General features: G+C 30.8%; 1 protein-coding gene across 1 annotated transcript in view; it reads right to left on the bottom strand.

Annotated features, from left to right (window-relative positions):
• LOC139868475 (uncharacterized) overlaps positions 1 to 14,441 on the bottom strand; it is a 66,840-nt gene extending 52,399 nt beyond the window's left edge. Inside the window, exon 1 of the mRNA XM_071856810.1 lies at positions 14,157 to 14,441. Coding sequence (XP_071712911.1) covers positions 14,157 to 14,441 — 285 coding nt within the window. The remainder of the gene's footprint in view (positions 1 to 14,156) is intronic.
• Positions 14,442 to 19,247: the final 4,806 nt, after the last annotated feature.

Genomic DNA, 19,247 nt, shown 5'->3' with positions numbered 1-19,247 from the left:
AATACATTTGTATAACAACCCTCATTTTTCCATTTTGAAATTTCCAAATTTGCCCTTAAAGTTTCATTGTCTTATTCGGTATACTGTTAGGGTTGGTATTCAAGTAATTAGTACTAAAACCCTAATATTATTCAAAACCCTAAACGTAACCTTATGCATTAAATGTTAAACCCTAATACCATTTAATATTCAATATTAAATCATAACCCTAATACTAAATTAAATGTAATAATACTAAGTGGTGACATTTATAAAATTTAAAAACTAATTAGAACCTAGTTAAAATTTATAAAGGTTAGGGACTAATAAATTAATAAAATGTATTTTATATAAATGTACCCTAAATAATAAAAATATATAATATATATAATTAAATACTAAAATTTTAAAAAAATAAAAAATAAATATAGATAATATGTATATGGGTCGGTTTTGTATAAAAGAAGTAGGAAACTAAACTTGATTATTTAGCAAATTCAATCCTAGTTTAATCCTAAGTTTAGAATCCTAATTACCCTCAAACTATCCCATCCTAATCTCATCTAAATACTTGATCACAACTATAAAAGGCATAAGTGTTTCCAATTGTTGCATCACAAATTCACGTAAAAAAAAAATCCCTCCCATTCCTAGTTGTTGTAGTCGACATCTGCTCAGCAATTTTCCCTCTCTCTTGTGCTTTCTAGTCAATAGATTCTGCACCCACAAAAACCACCTGCATCGACTCACAAGCAACCCTCCAAACATCCTGCAAGTCGACACAACAACCCTTCACTAATTCGACATCCCTGCTACTGTTTTCGGTCGACTTTAATCACCATTCCTGCTGCTATTTGCAGCTGTGTTTCGCCACGTAAACAACAGCCCAAACAGCCTTGTTGCTGCTATTTTCCTGATGTTATTCAGCTTCTGATTCACTATTAAATAGCCCAAGAGTCAACTTAGTTGCTATGTGTTCTTTTCTGCTTATTCTTTGCTGTAAACGTGAACAAACAGACCCATGTTGCTGCTGCCTGTGCTCTATCTGTCGTGATCAAGAAGACCCAATATTTGATCATTGTTGCTGCATTTTTCTGGATATTATTGCTGCTGCTTCTGCTAGAGTTCGTGACCTTCAAAACAGTCCAAGAAACCCTTCCTTTGAAGTCGTGATTGTTGCTTGGATCTTCCTGCTATTTCTACGAATCAAAATAGACCCAAAAGACTTTGTTTTGGGTCATGATTGCTAGCTGGAAGTCTGTTGCGGTTTCAGTTTTCATAATCATCATCTTCCCTTGATTTTAACCTCCTATAAGGTAGTCCTCAAACCTTAGTTCAATCCTAATTCAATCTCTTAAATTGTTATTAAGTTTTAAGTTAAGTATTATAAAGTTGATTAATAAATTAGTTAATATGAATAAGGTTATAAATAATTGATAAAGGTTGAATAAAGAGATTGTGTTAGGATTTAATAAGAATAGGCATGATAAATAAAGTATAAAAGATTTTGATTAATAAGTATGAGTATGATTTAACCATGAATAATGATAATGAATTAGGTTTGATCATGAAACAAGTTAAAAATAATAGTTGAAGAGGAAGATTGTGGTCATGATATAGATTAAAAGAATATGATGTTGGTTATGATAAAAGCCTTTTGGTTAAGTATTATTATGAAGTATTATGAATAAGTTGATGGTATTAAAAGATATGATTAAGGTTAAAGGATGTAATGAAAGATTATGATTAATGTTAATAAGTTAGGTAAATAAATATAAGATTAAAGTTATTAAGTTATGATGCTCATAAATCTAGTTTGATAAGTTAAAGCTTATGATTTTATGTAAGCTAGATAATGATAATAGTTATAAGATTATTATTATTAGTAAAAAAAGATAATGGTGATGATAATAAAAAAAAATGAACTAGTTAAAGAGCATGGTTAGGGTTGGTTGAATGAGTATGATATAGATAGTGATTATGATTATTATGATTAGGGTTTAGATATGATTATTGGAATAAATAAAGATTGTGATTAAAAGATTTAGGTTATGAATATGAATAAGAAGTTTATGGTCTAATGTGTTAAGTTAATAAGTTATTTAATAATAATAGACGAAGAGTATGATCATGAGTTAGATTATGAATTATGATTATGTATATATAAGTAAAGAGTTAGAAGATTTGATTAAAGTTTGATTATTAAAGATTAGGGTTGACGAATATTGTATGATTAATGTTGCTAGGTTAAGTTTATGATAAAAGGTTATGATTATGGATTAGTAAAGTAATTATGATCATGGTGTACGTGCATGCATGCATGCATACGTACATATGTGAATGTATACACTGTATATATACGTGTGTGTGTGTATATGAAAATATATACATAAGTGTATATGTATGTGTTTATATATATGTATATGTACGTTTGTGTATGTGTGAATGTGTATAAGTATCATCTATATATTATAAGAATTACAAAAGATGATAAGTAGTTATGTATATATATACGTATCATCTTACACTTATGTATATGTAACACCTACACCTAATATATATATATATATATATATATATATCATATAGTTATGAACACATACATGTATAATAATAAATAAAGAATATATATGTATGTATCACATAGATATTATTATACATGTAACATATTATGATAAGATACATAATAGTTGGATTAAAGTAAATAATAATACTATTATTAGTATAACCTATACACCTAATTATATAGTAACACTTAATAACACTAAGTATATTATCACTCATATGAATATAACTTTTCTCGAGAACGGTCACTGTTAATATAGTTTGCTATATTAATAAACAAACTTTATGTCTATTAGACATTAACTAATCGAACATAATATCTCTAGGTTGAGATCTTCGTGTTCAACACTCCGATCATATAACTTGCGTGGAATATCTATCTGCTATTAAGGTGAACTTCATAGCCCCACTTTTTAACTGTTTCTATTACTTTTTTTAACTTTGGGGTGAGACACATGCTTGCTTTCAAACTGTTTTACGCTTAGACGCAAGTACTCAAACTTTACTTTGATTAGTTCAAACTGTTTGCTAACATTTTTTGATTCATGCTAAATCCCTACCAATATCATTAATTGCTACGTATAAAGGCAAGCTTAGTTATTGTGAATAGCGCTATTGAGGGTGACGTCTCTATCCGGATGACCGTTGGTCAATGGATACATAATAATGATGCACAACACGAACGTGATGTGTTTAGGGTAACTTATGGTTAGTATCAATATCATATACACCAGCACTACTACCGAACTGATTAAACTTTATAATTAAATCTTGTGGTCTAAAAACTTATTATAATTGTTAAACCTATGTTGTTCACTCAACCATTTTGGTTGACACTTTAAGCATGTTTTGTCTCAGGTACTTAGATATTTTGCTTCCGCTGTAGAACTCTGCTGTTACTTAGAAGTGAAGCCGAGCACTGGGACCAGAGTTAACATCCGCATCAATGACGATTTTGGTGGGGTGTCACAGTTGGTATCAGAGCTCTGGTTATATGGAACTAGGTTACATTAGTGTGACTAACATGAATAGTTAGGATGCATTAGTGAGTCTAGTCTATAACCGAGTTGTTCATTTGCATTGATTATTTGCATTACATTCTAGATTATGTGCATTAAGTTCACTTATATTTGTTATGCCTAGAACTCCTATACCATTCAAAATCTTTAGAAACACTTTGCTATAGGAACTATACTTACACGTCTGACTCTTAGAATAAGAGCCATGACTTACTTGTATTCCAGCAATAGAATTCCACCATACCTATCTCATTATGTAATTTAAAAGAGCCAAGGCTTGTTATAGAGAACCAGGATTGCATATTATGTGTGCCTTATGTGTTAATTAGGTGCCTTAGCAATCTTTAGGTCTATAACCTTTCCTGCCTTAGTTTTAAGTACTTTCCCTTAATCTTTATACTGCCAAACCATCTTACTACATGCTTTTACCTCTTCTGACATTATGTATCCTTTCTTAAGGATGTCAAGCCAAAACCCTATCATCTTGCATGATCCCGACTCTGAAGGATCAGCTAATATGTGATTGTTATCATATCCAAACATATCCTATGACCTAACTTCGCCATTGTGATTCAAAGTATTCTTTGACTCACACGAAGGGATGTCACTCATGACTCAACATTCCCACGTCAACTATCTAAGTTTGATCACGTGTCCTGACCTTATGGAGTGACCTTGGAATGGAAGTATGAATTAGTGAAATATAATGACGCTTGGCCGATGTGATTATATTATAGTAATTCATATAGAAATTCCAATATCATGACATATGGAATAGAAAGTGGATCAAAGAAAAATTTCCAAGCCATTCATTCCAAAATCTCAATGTTATGAAGTGTAATTATCATCTGATTTATAGATATACGAAGAGATCGTTACGATCAAACTATCTATCTCATACCCATGAGTAGATTAATAAATCTCCTATGCCATAAAAGTTGTAAGGTTTAGCATTCTTAATCAACTTATCTCTTTGAAGCTTAATTGGAAGGAAGGATGCATGTTCTTAGGTGACATGAAGTGACACCCCCGAAATTTCTTCTAAGCATGCTTCCTGTTGTGTCATCTGCAATTACGATCCTAGTATAGATTTTCATAAACCCATTAGGAAACCCGTCTAAGATAGGCGACAACTACTCGCAAGATTTTCATTTGAATATTCAAACGAAGACATTATCACGTTCTCAAACTCTACCATTCATATCTCACTTGTCAGCAACAGCTTCAACATGAACATTTTGAATTCCAAGAACATATGTCCTAATAGTAGTCAACAACCGTATTTAAATACAATAGATTTCATTACCTCGCAACATTTTTGCTTAAAAGTAACTCGAAATTTTCAAAATTTCCATCACCCATCTGTTTCCAACTCGTAACCTCCGAAAAATGAAAATTTTGTTACCAAAATTTTTCACACACTATTTTATTGTGCGATCCTCTCAAATAAATTTATTTACCGCCATTCGTACAAATTTTATAAATCGTATATATAATAAAGTAAATAAAAATTTACCTTTACTTATTTTTGACTAGTACATATAAAATTATATTCTCACTTTTACAAATCAATTATTTTATTCAAACGATATTTTACTTAAAATAGTACATGTTGTACATAACTCTAGTTTTAATAAGAACTTCGTTCCTTTCTACATTGTCACTTTAAATGACTCGAACTTCTATAAAAATTTTCATTGCTTGTTTATATAAAATTTTTCATATTATACTACACCACGTAGTAATCACAATTCCTCTTGCCCTTCGAAACTTACCATTGAGTTCATCATTCAAAACTCTATGTTCTCAGTAACTTTTCCTTTGTAAGGTTGACCGTTGAGAAGATTTTACTTCTGATATCTCACGGCTAAACCACAGCAACTTCGTAAAATGTCAATTCTATGATTTAATATCTTTTTGACACAAGAAAGTATTTTTCGTAGATTTCCTCGCCTGTTGGAAATAATTTTTATAGCCAATGATTCACATTGATTCTCATCCGTACTTAAACACATAAGTGAATGATAGATCGACTCGCCATCTGAGCGAGAACGTCTAACTCGATCAGAGATCACACCTCCCATACGGTTTCCTTTTAGTAATGAGAATCTATAATCCTCGCTATCTTCTTTAAAGGAGATACCTTAAATGTATATGACATTTATTTGTTTACTCCAAATATCTCTCCTCGTTGGTTGCAACTAGATGATTATCCTAGATAAGGGTTCGACCTCTGTTTCGACCTAAAGGAAATCATAATCATAAAGTTACATTCGACAGTGTGCCTCCACAATTTCTTCCAAGAATAAGTTCACATGTATTGTAATATATTGGACAAAATTTTTTCCACAAGACCATTTTGAGGGCATCTTAGTAATCATGGCTTGCTTTGCATATAAGCCAGATTAATGACCCCTCGGCTGGCATCTCGTTTCGCCTTCCTTGAAAATCATAGGCATCATGCCTATGGTTAATCTTACGAAATTAAAATCTAAACACTAACCATATCAAACACAAGTCATGCATCAAACTACATGGATGTGATCTCCAAGTACTTCTCTCTGATTGTCTGCCCCAATGGCGTACGACTAAAATATCACAATCCATTTTAAGGAAATCTAGTCAGATGACACTCATGTTATCCCTTTGAATTACCACCGCATTGCTAATAAAATGCACTTCATAGAAGAACCTTTAGAAGTTATAGATTGTGAGATCAAACGCTTAAAACAGGACAACAGTTCCTATTGTTAAAATCCGTTGGAATTCACGTAGGGGCCCCGAGTATACCTGGGAACGTGAAGCCCAAATGAGATGAAATTATCCTCATCTTTGCTCAACCAAAACTTCGGGACGAAGTTTAAATTAACGGGGAGATACTATAACAACCCTCATTTTTCCATTTTGAAATTTTCAAATTTGCCCTTAAGGTTTCATTGTCTTATTCGGTATACTATTAGGGTTGTTATTCGAGTAATGATTACTAAAAACCTAATGTTATTCAAAACCCTAAACATAACCCTATGCATTAAATGATAAACCATAATACCATTTAATATTTAATATTAATCATAACCCTAATACTAAATTAAATGTAATAATACTAAGTGGTGACATTTATAAAATTTAAAAACTAATTAGAACCTAGTTAAAATTTATAAAGGTTAGGGACTAATAAATTAATAAAATGTATTTTATATAAATGTACCCTAAATAATAAAAATATATAATATATATAATTAAATACTAAAATTTTGAAAAAAATAAAAATAAATATAGATAATATGTATATGGGTCGGTTTTGTATAAAAGAAGTAGGAAACTAAACTTGATTATTTAGCAAATTCAATCCTAGTTTAATCCTAAGTTTAGAATCCTAATTACCCTCAAACTATCCCATCCTAATCTCATCTAAATACTTGATCACAACTATAAAAGGCATAAGTGTTTCCAATTGTTGCATCACAAATTCACGCCAAAAAAAATCCCTCCTATTCCCAGTTGTTCTAGTCGACATCTGCTCAGCAATTTTCCCTCTCTCTTGTGCTTTCTAGTCGACAATTATGCACCCACAAAAACCACCTTCATCGACTTACAAGCAACCCTCCAAATAGCCTGCAAGTCGACACAACAACCCTTCACTAATTCGACATCCCTGCTACTGTTTTCGGTCGACTTTAATCACCATTCCTGCTGCTATTTGCAGCTGTGTTTTGCCACGTAAACAACAGCCTAAACAGCCTTGTTGCTACTATTTTCCTGATGTTATTTAGCTTCTGATTCGCCATTAAATAGCCCAAGAATCAACTTAGTTGCTATGTGTTCTTTTCTGCTTGTTCTTTGCTGTAAACGTGAACAAACAGACCCATGTTGCTGCAGCATGTGCTGTATCTATCGTGATCAAGAAGACCCAATATTTGATCATTGTTGCTGTGTTTTTCTGGATATTATTGCTGCTGCTTCTGCTGGAATTCGTGACCTTCAAAACAGTCCAAGAAACCCTTCCTTTAAAGTCGTGATTGTTGCTTGGATCTTCCTGCTGTTTCTGCGAATCAAAATAGACCCAAAAGACTTTGTTTTGGGTCGTGATTGCTAGCTGGTAGTCTATTGCTGTTTCAGTTTTCATAATCATCATCTTCCCTTGATTTTAACCTCCTATAAGGTAGTCCTCAAACCCTAGTTCAATCCTACTTTAATCTCTTAAATTGTTATTAAGTTTTAAGTTAAGTATTATAAAGTTGATTAATAAACTAGTTAATATGAATAAGGTTATAAATAATTGATAAAGGTTGAATAAAGAGATTGTGTTAGGATTTAATAAGAATAGGCATGATAAATAAAGTATAAAAGATTTTGATTAATAAGTATGAGCAAGGTGGAAAAAGACGCGAGACGGGGCCGAAACGGTAGCGACCTCAAAACGTCGCAACGGAAAAAACGGGGCCGAGACGGGGTCGAAACGGATGTTGACTAATGTTGACTTATATATATATATATATATATATATATATATATATATATATATATATATATATATATATATATATATATATATATATATTACACATATTTTAGAACTAAAAAACCTTCGTTGACAAGTTTGTACCTATAATTGCTATTAGTGTTAATATAATACAAAATGGAATACCAAATTAAGTCAATTTTGATTGATTTGACCGACTTATGACCGATTTTAAAAGAATTTATGACTTTTGACTGACGTTGACCCAATTTTTCCTGCATTTGACCTGACTTTTGACCGTTGACCGGCTTATAAGAAAACGGGACGGAGTCGAAATGGTTTAGTCACCAAAATGCCGCAACGGGCGTCGCAACGGATGCAACGGACGCCGTTTACAACAGTGAGTATGAGTATGATTTAACCATGAATAATGATAATGAATTAGGTTTGATCGTGAAACAAGTTAAAAATAATAGTTGAAGAGGAAGATTGTGGTCATGATATAGATTAAAAGAATATGATGTTGGTTAAGATAAAAGCCTTTTGGTTAAGTATTATTATGAAGTATTATGAATAAGTTGATGGTATTAAAAGATATGATTAAGGTTAAAGGATGTAATGAAAGATTATGATTAATGTTAATAAGTTAGTTAAATAAATATAAGATTAAAGTTATTAAGTTATGATGCTCATAAAACTAATTTGATAAGTTAAAGCTTATGATTTTATGTAAGCTAGATAATGATAATAGTTATAAGATTATTATTGTTAGTAAAAAAAGATAATGGTGATGATAATAAAAAAAAATATGAACTAGTTAAAGAGCATGGTTAGGGTTGGTTGAATGAGTATGATATAGATAGTGATTATGATTATTATGATTAGGGTTTAGATATGATTATTGGAATAAATAAAGATTGTGATTAAAAGATTTAGGTTATGAATATGAATAAGAAGTTTATGGTTTAATGTGTTAAGTTAATAAGCTATTTAATAATAATAGACGAAGAGTATGATCATGAGTTAGATTATGAATTATGATTATGTATATATAAGTAAAGAGTTAGAAGATTTGATTAAAGTTTGATTATTAAAGATTAGGGTTGACGAATATTGTATGATTAATGTTGCTAGGTTAAGTTTATGATAAAAGGTTATGATTATGGATTAGTAAAGTAATTATGATCATGGTGTATGTGAATGAATGCATGTATACGTATGTATGTACATGTATACACTGTATGTATACGTGTGTGTGTATATGCAAATATATACATAAGTGTATATGTATGTGTATATATGCATGTATATGTACGTTTATGTATGTGTGAATGTATATAAGTATCATCTATATATTATAAGAATTACAAAAGATGATAAGTAGTTATGTATATATATACGTATCATTTTACACTTATGTATATGTAACACCTACACCTAATATATATATATATATATATATATATATATATATATATATATATATATATATATATATCATATAGTTATGAACCATACATGTATAATAATAAATAAAGAATATATATGTATGTATCACATAGATATAATTATACACGTAACATATTATGATAAGATACATAATAGTTGATTAAAGTAAATAATAATACTATTATTAGTATAACCTATACACCTAATTATATAGTAACACTTAATAACACTAAGTATATTATCACTCATATGAATATAACTTTTCTCGAGAACGGTCACTGTTAATATAGTTTGCTATATTAATAAACAAACTTTATGTCTATTAGACATTAACTAATCGAACATAATATCTCTAGGTTGAGATCTCCGTGTTCAACACTCCGATCATATAACTTGCGTGAAATATCTATCTGCTATTAACGTGAACTTCATAGCCCCACTTTTTAACTGTTTCTATTACTTATTTTAACTTTGGGGTGAGACACATGCTTGCTTTCAAACTGTTTTACGCTTAGATGCAAGTACTCAAACTTTACTTTGATTAGTTCAAACTGTTTGCTAACATTCTTTGATTCATGCTAAATCCCTACCATGATATCGTTAATTGCTACGTATAAAGGCAAGCTTAGTTATTGTGAATAGCGCTATTGAGGGTGACGTCTCTATCCGGATGATCGTTGGTCCATGGATACATAATAATGATGCACGACACGAACGTGATGTGTTTAGGGTAACTTATGGTTAGTATCGATATCATATACACCAGCACTACTACCGAACTGATTAAACTTTATAATTAAATCTTGTGGTCTAAAAACTTATTATAATTGTTAAACCTATGTTGTTCACTCAACCATTTTGGTTGACACTTTAAGCATGTATTGTCTCAGGTACTTAGATATTTTTCTTCCGCTGTAGAACTCTGCTATTACATAGAAGTCAAGCCGAGCACTGGGACCAGAGTTAACATCCGCGTCAATGACGATTTTAGCGGGGTGTCACAATTTGCCCTTTTGACCATTCCCGACGATTCACTAACAATTGTTGTGTATATATATATATATATATATATATATATATATATATATATATATATATATATATATATATATATAAATGTATGTATTGAAAATAATAAAAGATAATTGATCATTATAATTAAATATGTAAAATAAAATACAAGATAAGAAATTTATTATTAAAATAAATATATGAATATATATATATGATTTTCTGTAATAATTATTATCATATGGATATTGGAAAATATATATATATATATAAATTATAAATACTATATGTTTAAATTATTTCTATGATGAGAGAATATTATACTAACAATACTATGACTACTTTCATTAATATTAAAACCTGTATTATTAATTAATAATTATCAATATATAATATATAGATATGAAGTGTGATAAATATAAATTGTTATAATTAAAAATATTATACTAAAATTATTATCATTAATAATATTAGTATTATTATAATTAATATTATTATTATAATTATTAATATTATTAAAAAAATATTATAGATATATTATTATCAATAATAATATTATTATTATATATAATATTAAGATTATTATTATTATAGTTATATTTATTAATAATATTAATTATAATCTATAAAAACAATATAAATATAAGAGATATACATATATAGAGATAGATATATACAGATTTATGTAATATATATATATATATATATATATATATATATATATATATATATATATATATATATATATATATGCAGTTATAAACATATATTTATATTAGGAAATCAGTATTATTTTTATTATTATTATTAATATAATTATAATTATTATTATTTAAAATTTATAAAATTCGTTTTTATTAATATCTATTTATAACTAATCCGCAAATTTAGGGATTGAATCAATTCTAAATCGTTATCAATCATGTATCTGATTTTGTCTTATATCTCAGAATTTATTAAACATCAAAATCGTTCGTACAAATCAATTAAATTTATAAACTGCTTTTATATTTTTTAATTTTATTTATCCCTGATCGAATCTTTTTTGTCGACCCTTGCGTTATTATATAATCGAACCATTTCAGTGATAAGTAAATGATTACAATTTCTATCATTAACTAATTAATACAACTGACACAAATGGTTTAATTTTGTTAAATTAACCAAATTTTTTTATAAAAAGTTCATTATACTCTGTACGCGTAAGTTTTTTTAGGAATAATTTTCAAAATGTGTTAGGAAATAATTTCAAAATGCGTAAGTTTTTTTAGGCAAAGCACGATTTCGAAATAATTTTCAAAATGTGTAAATGCAGTCATGTTAGGAATCTCTTCTTTAAACTATCTATAAAATTTCAAAAGCCAATTCGTTGTATCGAATACGAATTCGTGAGTCAAAGTTTAAATTTAAAAAGTCAAACAATTCGTTCATCATGAAATTTGAATTCATTCGAATGTTTCTGATCAAATTGAGGATTTAGATAGCTTCTTGGAATGATTTAGAGTGTATTTCATATTATGATTATAAGCTAAAACGATCTAAAATTCAAAATCAGTTTTTATGTTCTTAAATTTTTTTTCAACGAACTGTCTGTTTCTGTTTTTTTTTTCGTTTCTTTATTTATCTACTAACCACGACATCCCAATTAGTTAAGTTTCGATTTCATATTCTATTTAAGACTTTGAATTCACTATATTGAGTTGGTGATGGACTATGGTCGATTACATGTTGTGAAGAAGAAGTAGGAAAACAGAAATAAGATAAATATAATTAAACTGTAATATAAATTAGAAAAGAAGGAGTAGTGGAATGGTTAAGGGCGTTTGCGGGTGAGCGAGAGGTCTTGGGTTCGAGCCCCGTCGTGGGCAATTCTTTTTAGAAAAGCTTTTAAAAAGGGTATACACTTTTATATTTTCATTTTCATTTTCATTTTCATTATTATTATTATTATTATTATTATTATTATTATTATTATTATTATTATTATTATTATTATTATTATTTTTTATTATTTTTTATTATTTTTATTATTATTATTATTATTATTATCATTATTATTCTTATTATTATTATTATTATTATTATTATTATTATTATTATTATTATTATTATTATTATTATTATTATTATTATTATTATTATTATTATTATTATTATGAATGTTGTTGTTATTATTATCAATTATGTTATGTTATTGTTACAAGTTATTATTAATATTAATTAATGACTACTAATTATTATCATTATTATTATTAATATAAGTATTATTATTATTGTTAATATTATTATTACTAATATTAGTGAAAAGGTTGTTATTATAGATATTGTAGTTATTACTATTATTATTGTTATCATTAAAATTATTAAAATCATTAGCATAACTATCATTAACAGTAAAATTAATATTTTTACAATTATTATTATTATTATTATTATCACCATTATTATCACTAATAGAATTATTAACATTACTATCTTTATTAATAATATTAAGTATTAATGTTATTATTATTTTTACCAATACTAATATTATTTTAGTGTTATTATAAATACTGTTTTAACAAACAGATGATATTTATATAAAAATATATTTAATACATGTAATTAAACTATATTAATATCTTATTTACTAAAATATATAAAATGATCAAATAATGAAATATACAAGTTATTGATATAAAAATTATATCACTAATAATAATATATATATTTGATCGATTTAAAGTATATGTTTTAATATATATATATATATATATATATATATATGAATGATATAGGTTCGTGAATCCAAGGCCAACCCTCCATTGTTCAGTATCGTCGTAGGAATATTTTTACTACAGAATATTGTATCGTGAGTTTCATTACTCCCTTTTTATATATATTTTTGGGACTGAGAATACATGCGCTGTTTTTATGAATGTTTTACGAAATAGACACAAGTGATCGAAACTACATTCTATGGTTGGATTATCGAAATCGAATATCAGCCCTTTTTAGCTTGGTAACCTAATAATTAGGAAACGGGTATGGCCCCTAATTGACGCGAATCCTAAAGATAGATCTATGGACCTCGACAAGTCCCATCCGGGGTACGGATGCTTTAGTACTTCGAGATTATTATTATTATACAGACAAGAGGTTTTGTTTGGGGATATTCTATGCATTAAAGTTAAATCGGTTATCAAGCGTTCACCATATGAATGATTTTTAATTCGCAGGTTATGCGTACTATTTTGTACTCGGGTTACGTGTACAATAAAACATCCAAAATCTTATGGTCTATTAAAATGATAAAAATGAATGATTATGATAAACTAATGAACTCACCAACCTTTTGGTTGACACTTGAAAGCATGTTTATTCTCAGGTATGAAAGAAATCTTTCGCTGTGCATTTACTCATATTAGAGATATTACTTGGAGTCATTCATGACATATTTCAAAAGACGTTGCATTCGAGTCATCGAGTTCATCAAGATTATTACTAAGTCAATTATAGTTGGATATATTATGAAATGGTATGCATGCCGTCAACTTTCGATGTAATGAAAGTTTGTCTTTTAAAAACGAATGCAATGTTTGTAAAATGTATCATATAGAGGTCAAGTACCTCACGATGTAACCAAATGTAATGTATTCGTCTAGATAGATTAGGACGGGTCATTAAACGATGTCGCCTTCGTTGCCACAGTAAAGAAAGATAGGGCTATCTGGGCCCACCCAGTGATCAGTGTTGATGAGATAACATTGTTTAAAACGTGGGAGATTATGAAAACTAAAATGATCCAGAGTTTGTTCAAAATATCGTATCTCATAAGTGTACTTTTGTTGTTGTTGTTGCTGTTTACCCAGATTATTATTATTATTTCGCATAAGATCATGAGGGAGATGACAAGATTCTGAAGATAAAGAGACGATTAAGATGAAGATGATGAAAAGGGGTATTCTCATTCTCATTGTGGCGATAAGTAGTCTGAACAGTGGAGGTGAAAGTATCCTTGTAGTGGACTGATTTATTTTTATGTTTGATTGTTTCTTTATTTATTATCTCTCCGTTGATCCTTGTATTATACCCATATTGTTAACGGTGTCCTTCGAATTTTTTCGAGTTTAGAATCTTTTATTTTTCAAGGACTTGCAATCAGCATACCTCCATCTAAATTTCGTCAAAAGATCCGTTAACCCTCAACACGTGCCTTGCATTTGAGGGTAAATTCTTCTTTTTACTCTTTTTCACTAAAAATGAGGGATCACCGACACAAAATAATTCTTATAATTATATATTTTAAATATCTAAATTCTTATATCTTTAATGTTTAATTTATAAATTATATATTCTTATAAATTTTTTTATTAAATTTTTTTCTTCATAATTTATACTCCAGTGAGTGGGTTTCTTGACTTTCAAAATTGAATCAATTATGCACTTAAAAGAATAAAGATTTTTAAATAATCATTAAAGCTTCATCTATTTACAAATATCAACTGTACATATGTAAATGAGTTTTAATGATGCGCATAGTTGCACATCTATTGCGCAATATCAAAACGATGTGCATCGCCTTTTATAATCGTGCAAGACCGTGTCTATGCGCTTGCTTACGAGCCATTTAATTATGCCTTAATAAAACGCTCGCAACATTGGCCGCATAGTTTAAACATGGCGCCATGTTTATGGCATAACACTAGGCTAAAAATGGGCCATGGCGACATTAAAGAAGAGAGGACACCTGTGGCAGGACGATACGATCCTGACATGTGATGACCCAAAAAAATTGCCATTGATGGCGCCGTCAACTTCGGTCCCGTTACGGGGTCATAGTCCCTAAATGAGACGCGTTTGACCAAAATTATGTCGCATTCATTTGAAACGTGCATGACTTGAAAAGTTTTAAGTAAACCAAACGGTTGGACAACAAGTATAAGTTTACAAAAGTTAATAAGTATAATTGAAATAACTTGCGACATAATATAAGTTAAAAAATCACGAATGCTATCAATAGCGTATGCATTTAAACATTAAGTTTGAATCCAAAGGTGCTATCACTAGCGTATGCATGTATGCTTGACACAAAGCAAGTAATCAAAGTGTGCGGAAGCATGTATCAAGTAGCCAAGTATGAACCTGAGCAACATATAGAAAACTGTCAAAGAAAAATGTTGGTGAAATCATAGGTTTAGTAAGTAAGTTGTATTGAACCACAAGATTTAATATAAGTTGATTATCCAAATCGTTTGCATTCCAAAGATGTTGTTGGTATCACGAGCACCCAATTATCAAGGCTATACTGAATGGTATATGTGCATCATAGTGTTAGAACCTACACTATACACGAAAATACGTTTCATCCGCTAACGGTAGCGAACCGTCCGAATGAGGCTTCGTCAAACCCCTATGGCCACACAACATAATTTCTCTCTTACACCCTACAAGTGTAACTAATGATAATTGGACTTGACGATTTTTGTTCTAACTCGCACGTAGAATGTTTGTTTTCGTACTTGTGTTCACTTTGTAAAACGAAACGTTTATGTTTTCTCATCCCAAGTATAAGTATAAAAGAGTAAAAGTGGGACTATGATCTCACCGTAGTTGCACGCCAAAGTATTTAAAATTAAACATTGTGCAAATGAAAGTTGCTTAGCCTTAACCTAAACAAATAAGTTGTATCAATTACCGGTTACGACATAAGGTCGGGCGAAATGTGTTCGATTAGTCCTATGGCTCGTTACGACTCGATTAATATAGCATGTGAATCAAGTTGTCAAGTTTCATGCAAGATATAGGTATAAAAGCACGTTAGAACGATTGTATAAGTGTTTGGTCAAGTTTGACTAAAAGTCAAACTTGGTCAAAGTCAAAATCAAAGTCAAAGTCAACGGGTCTGGTCGGGTATCCAACAATTTTCCTTCAATTAGTAATCATATATAAACATGTTGGCCAAGTTTCATGTTAATCAGAGTTACGAGTAAGCGGGGGTGAAAACGTGAAATCACAAAGTGAGTTTGGTCATCAGGAATCGGAGCTGAGCTCCAAGTGGTGCTCAAATAGGCATATGGGGGCCTTGAGCGGCGCTCCAGGGGCCTTGAGCGGTGCTCAGGGTGTTAGATCAGCAATCTGGGCAGTTTTGAACACTTAATGCACGAATCAAACTTCATTTTAACACAACTAATGAACCGTAAACACTCAAAACATTTATCTTATATCGTTGGAAAGGTAATTTAACGAGGAATACAACTAAACACATTTCATCAACCAAATCTAACATTTACGACAAATAAATCCTCGTTAAATGATCATTATTTAACATTTCAAGCTCATAATTGCAAATGGTGATTGGGGAACTTAACACATACATATAATACGCCGTTTCGTAGGTAATTATGCATACAATACAACTAAACATTTACCAACAACGCTAATTATCGTTTAAGACCTCAAATGTTCATATCAAATCTATCAAACCCTAACCAAGAATCATAAAATCAATAATCATGTTAATGTGAGGTTTTCATGTCATCCAACATACCAAAACGAAGCTAATGATGCAAGTAACACATTAAACACAAAGTCATTAACATCTAACAACATTTCAATTACTCAAATCAAGAATTTAATAAACCCATTTCAAGTGTTCATGCTAGTTACACCAAAATAACAAGATCGAGCATACAAATTACATTTTCATATAAGACTTGAGCCATAGACACTAACTAACACATTTATTAGTCAAGAACATCAAGAACAAGAAATCTAGTGTTTTAGAAAAGTTACCCAAAAGAGATGAAATTGGTATCATGTTGTAGAGGAAGATGCAAGGATTTCAAATATGCAATTTGTTTTTATGTAAGCTTGCTAGGTTGAATTTAGATGATGAATCTTTGATTGTGTGAGTTGAGAGCAAAAATGAAAGTATCAAAATGGAGATGGGAGGTGAAAATGAATGAGTGGTGGGGAGGGTGCTTGACTAGTTGACCTAGTCAACTAGTTTGGTTCCTTGGCAAGTTTAGTCCCTCCAGTTTAAAATCGGGTGCGTGAATTAACCGAAAGAGTTAATTTAAATACGTTAGAGTGAACGAGAGGTGTTATTATTAAATAACGGACTTTAAAATAGATAAACAGACGATACAAATATAGATAACGAAAGATATTATATAAAGAAAAAGACGGGGGTTAAAATAAATTAACGAAAAAATGCGGGTTATTACATGACATCGCAGGACGACCAGACAAGGATAGTAGGGTATAAAGGGGACAACACTAAAATAATGACAGTACTTGTACAAGTTTTTGGAATAAAAGGACAAAGACAATACAACGTGGCACCATCATGTCCTTTTGTCCCCTACGGGACAAAAGGTCACCTGTATATATAGATGCAGCTTGAGCCACAAAAAACACAACTTCGGAATTATATTCCATGGCACCAATAAATCATTCTTAGCCACATTCGATACCATAGCTAACCTGCGCGACCAGAATAGCTCTTCCATATACATTGTGGTTTCAGGTAACGTTCATACAACATAAATCCTAACACTGCCCTCGAGCCATCAATTCCGGCTAACCCGAATGATGGTGGGTCATGTTTAACCACCCTTTTCGAGATCATCATCTCGTATGAGGGTTACTCACGGTACTCCAGACCGGAGAGTTAAACACAAAGAACCCTTAAATCCTCCTTTATTGTTGATATCGCATGAACGGAACCCCTAGGACCATTTTATGCTTGATCAAATGGCACCATCCGTGGGACTCTAAGTTAAAATGTTTTTTTTTAAATATTTTTTCCTTAAAGTTCTTTACCTTCAAATGTTTCTTTTTGTGTGTGTTTCAGTCCTAGGTGATTCGAAGCATAGCGCGAGGAGATGACGAGTCAATCGAAGGTTTCAAAAGCAGTTTTGGCACGACCGCAATCATAACGAGTGTCTAAGCCAGCGAGTAAACAGGTGAGTAGTGGAACCAGTGCACTGCCAACAAGAACTACCCTCCCTCCTTCACCAGAGACTCCGGTACAAGGTTTCAAAACTCCTGAGATTACGCAACCAATACTGTGGGCAGCGAACACCACATATGTGGGAACCATTCCCATCTACATCAACGCCTCTGGGTCATCTGCGTATGGTACTACCACTGAGTTTTCAAGTATCGAATCGCGCACACCAACCACGCCTACCAGCGTTATAGAAGCCTTGCAAAAAATGGGCTTTGACACGCAAGAGTTAAACATTCAAAGCACTCAGCTGAGCTCGGGGTTGTATTAGATGGTACCGCCAATAGAACCGCGCCCAACCCCAACAATTTATGTCTCTTAACAGACGCCTCTCAACGCAGTGTCGAATTCTGTGCCAAGCACCCAAACACTTGAAGAGCGCGCCCAAAACCAAGCTAACTTGATTTATTCACTAATGAAGGTTGCACCAGATGATATGGCCAAAGAATTTGAACAATCAGGGAAGGCAGATCACATGATTAGGAACTTTTTTGCGTGCATGAAGTGAGTAAGTGTTAAGCCAAACTTTGAGACCACGCCCACTTCTGAAAAGTTTGCGTCTCACATACTTAACTACATTGCCCCTACCTTACCTGTAATACCGCTTACGTTAGGGTACTATGACAGACTTTTCGATTATGATGACTTCTGCAGAAATACGAAGGTGTCGCGCGCAATCAAAGGTGGGCCGATGAAACCAAATGCGCTGAATTCCCTCCCCTCCTTGAGGGAATAGCATATAAATGGTTCAATAACCTACCCGCGCCAC

Source organism: Rutidosis leptorrhynchoides, chromosome 9, assembly GCF_046630445.1.
Source record: "Rutidosis leptorrhynchoides isolate AG116_Rl617_1_P2 chromosome 9, CSIRO_AGI_Rlap_v1, whole genome shotgun sequence".
In the NCBI taxonomy this organism is placed as follows: domain Eukaryota; kingdom Viridiplantae; phylum Streptophyta; class Magnoliopsida; order Asterales; family Asteraceae; genus Rutidosis; species Rutidosis leptorrhynchoides.
Note: the sequence above shows the minus strand (reverse complement) of the source record. Positions and strands in the feature narration are given on the sequence as shown.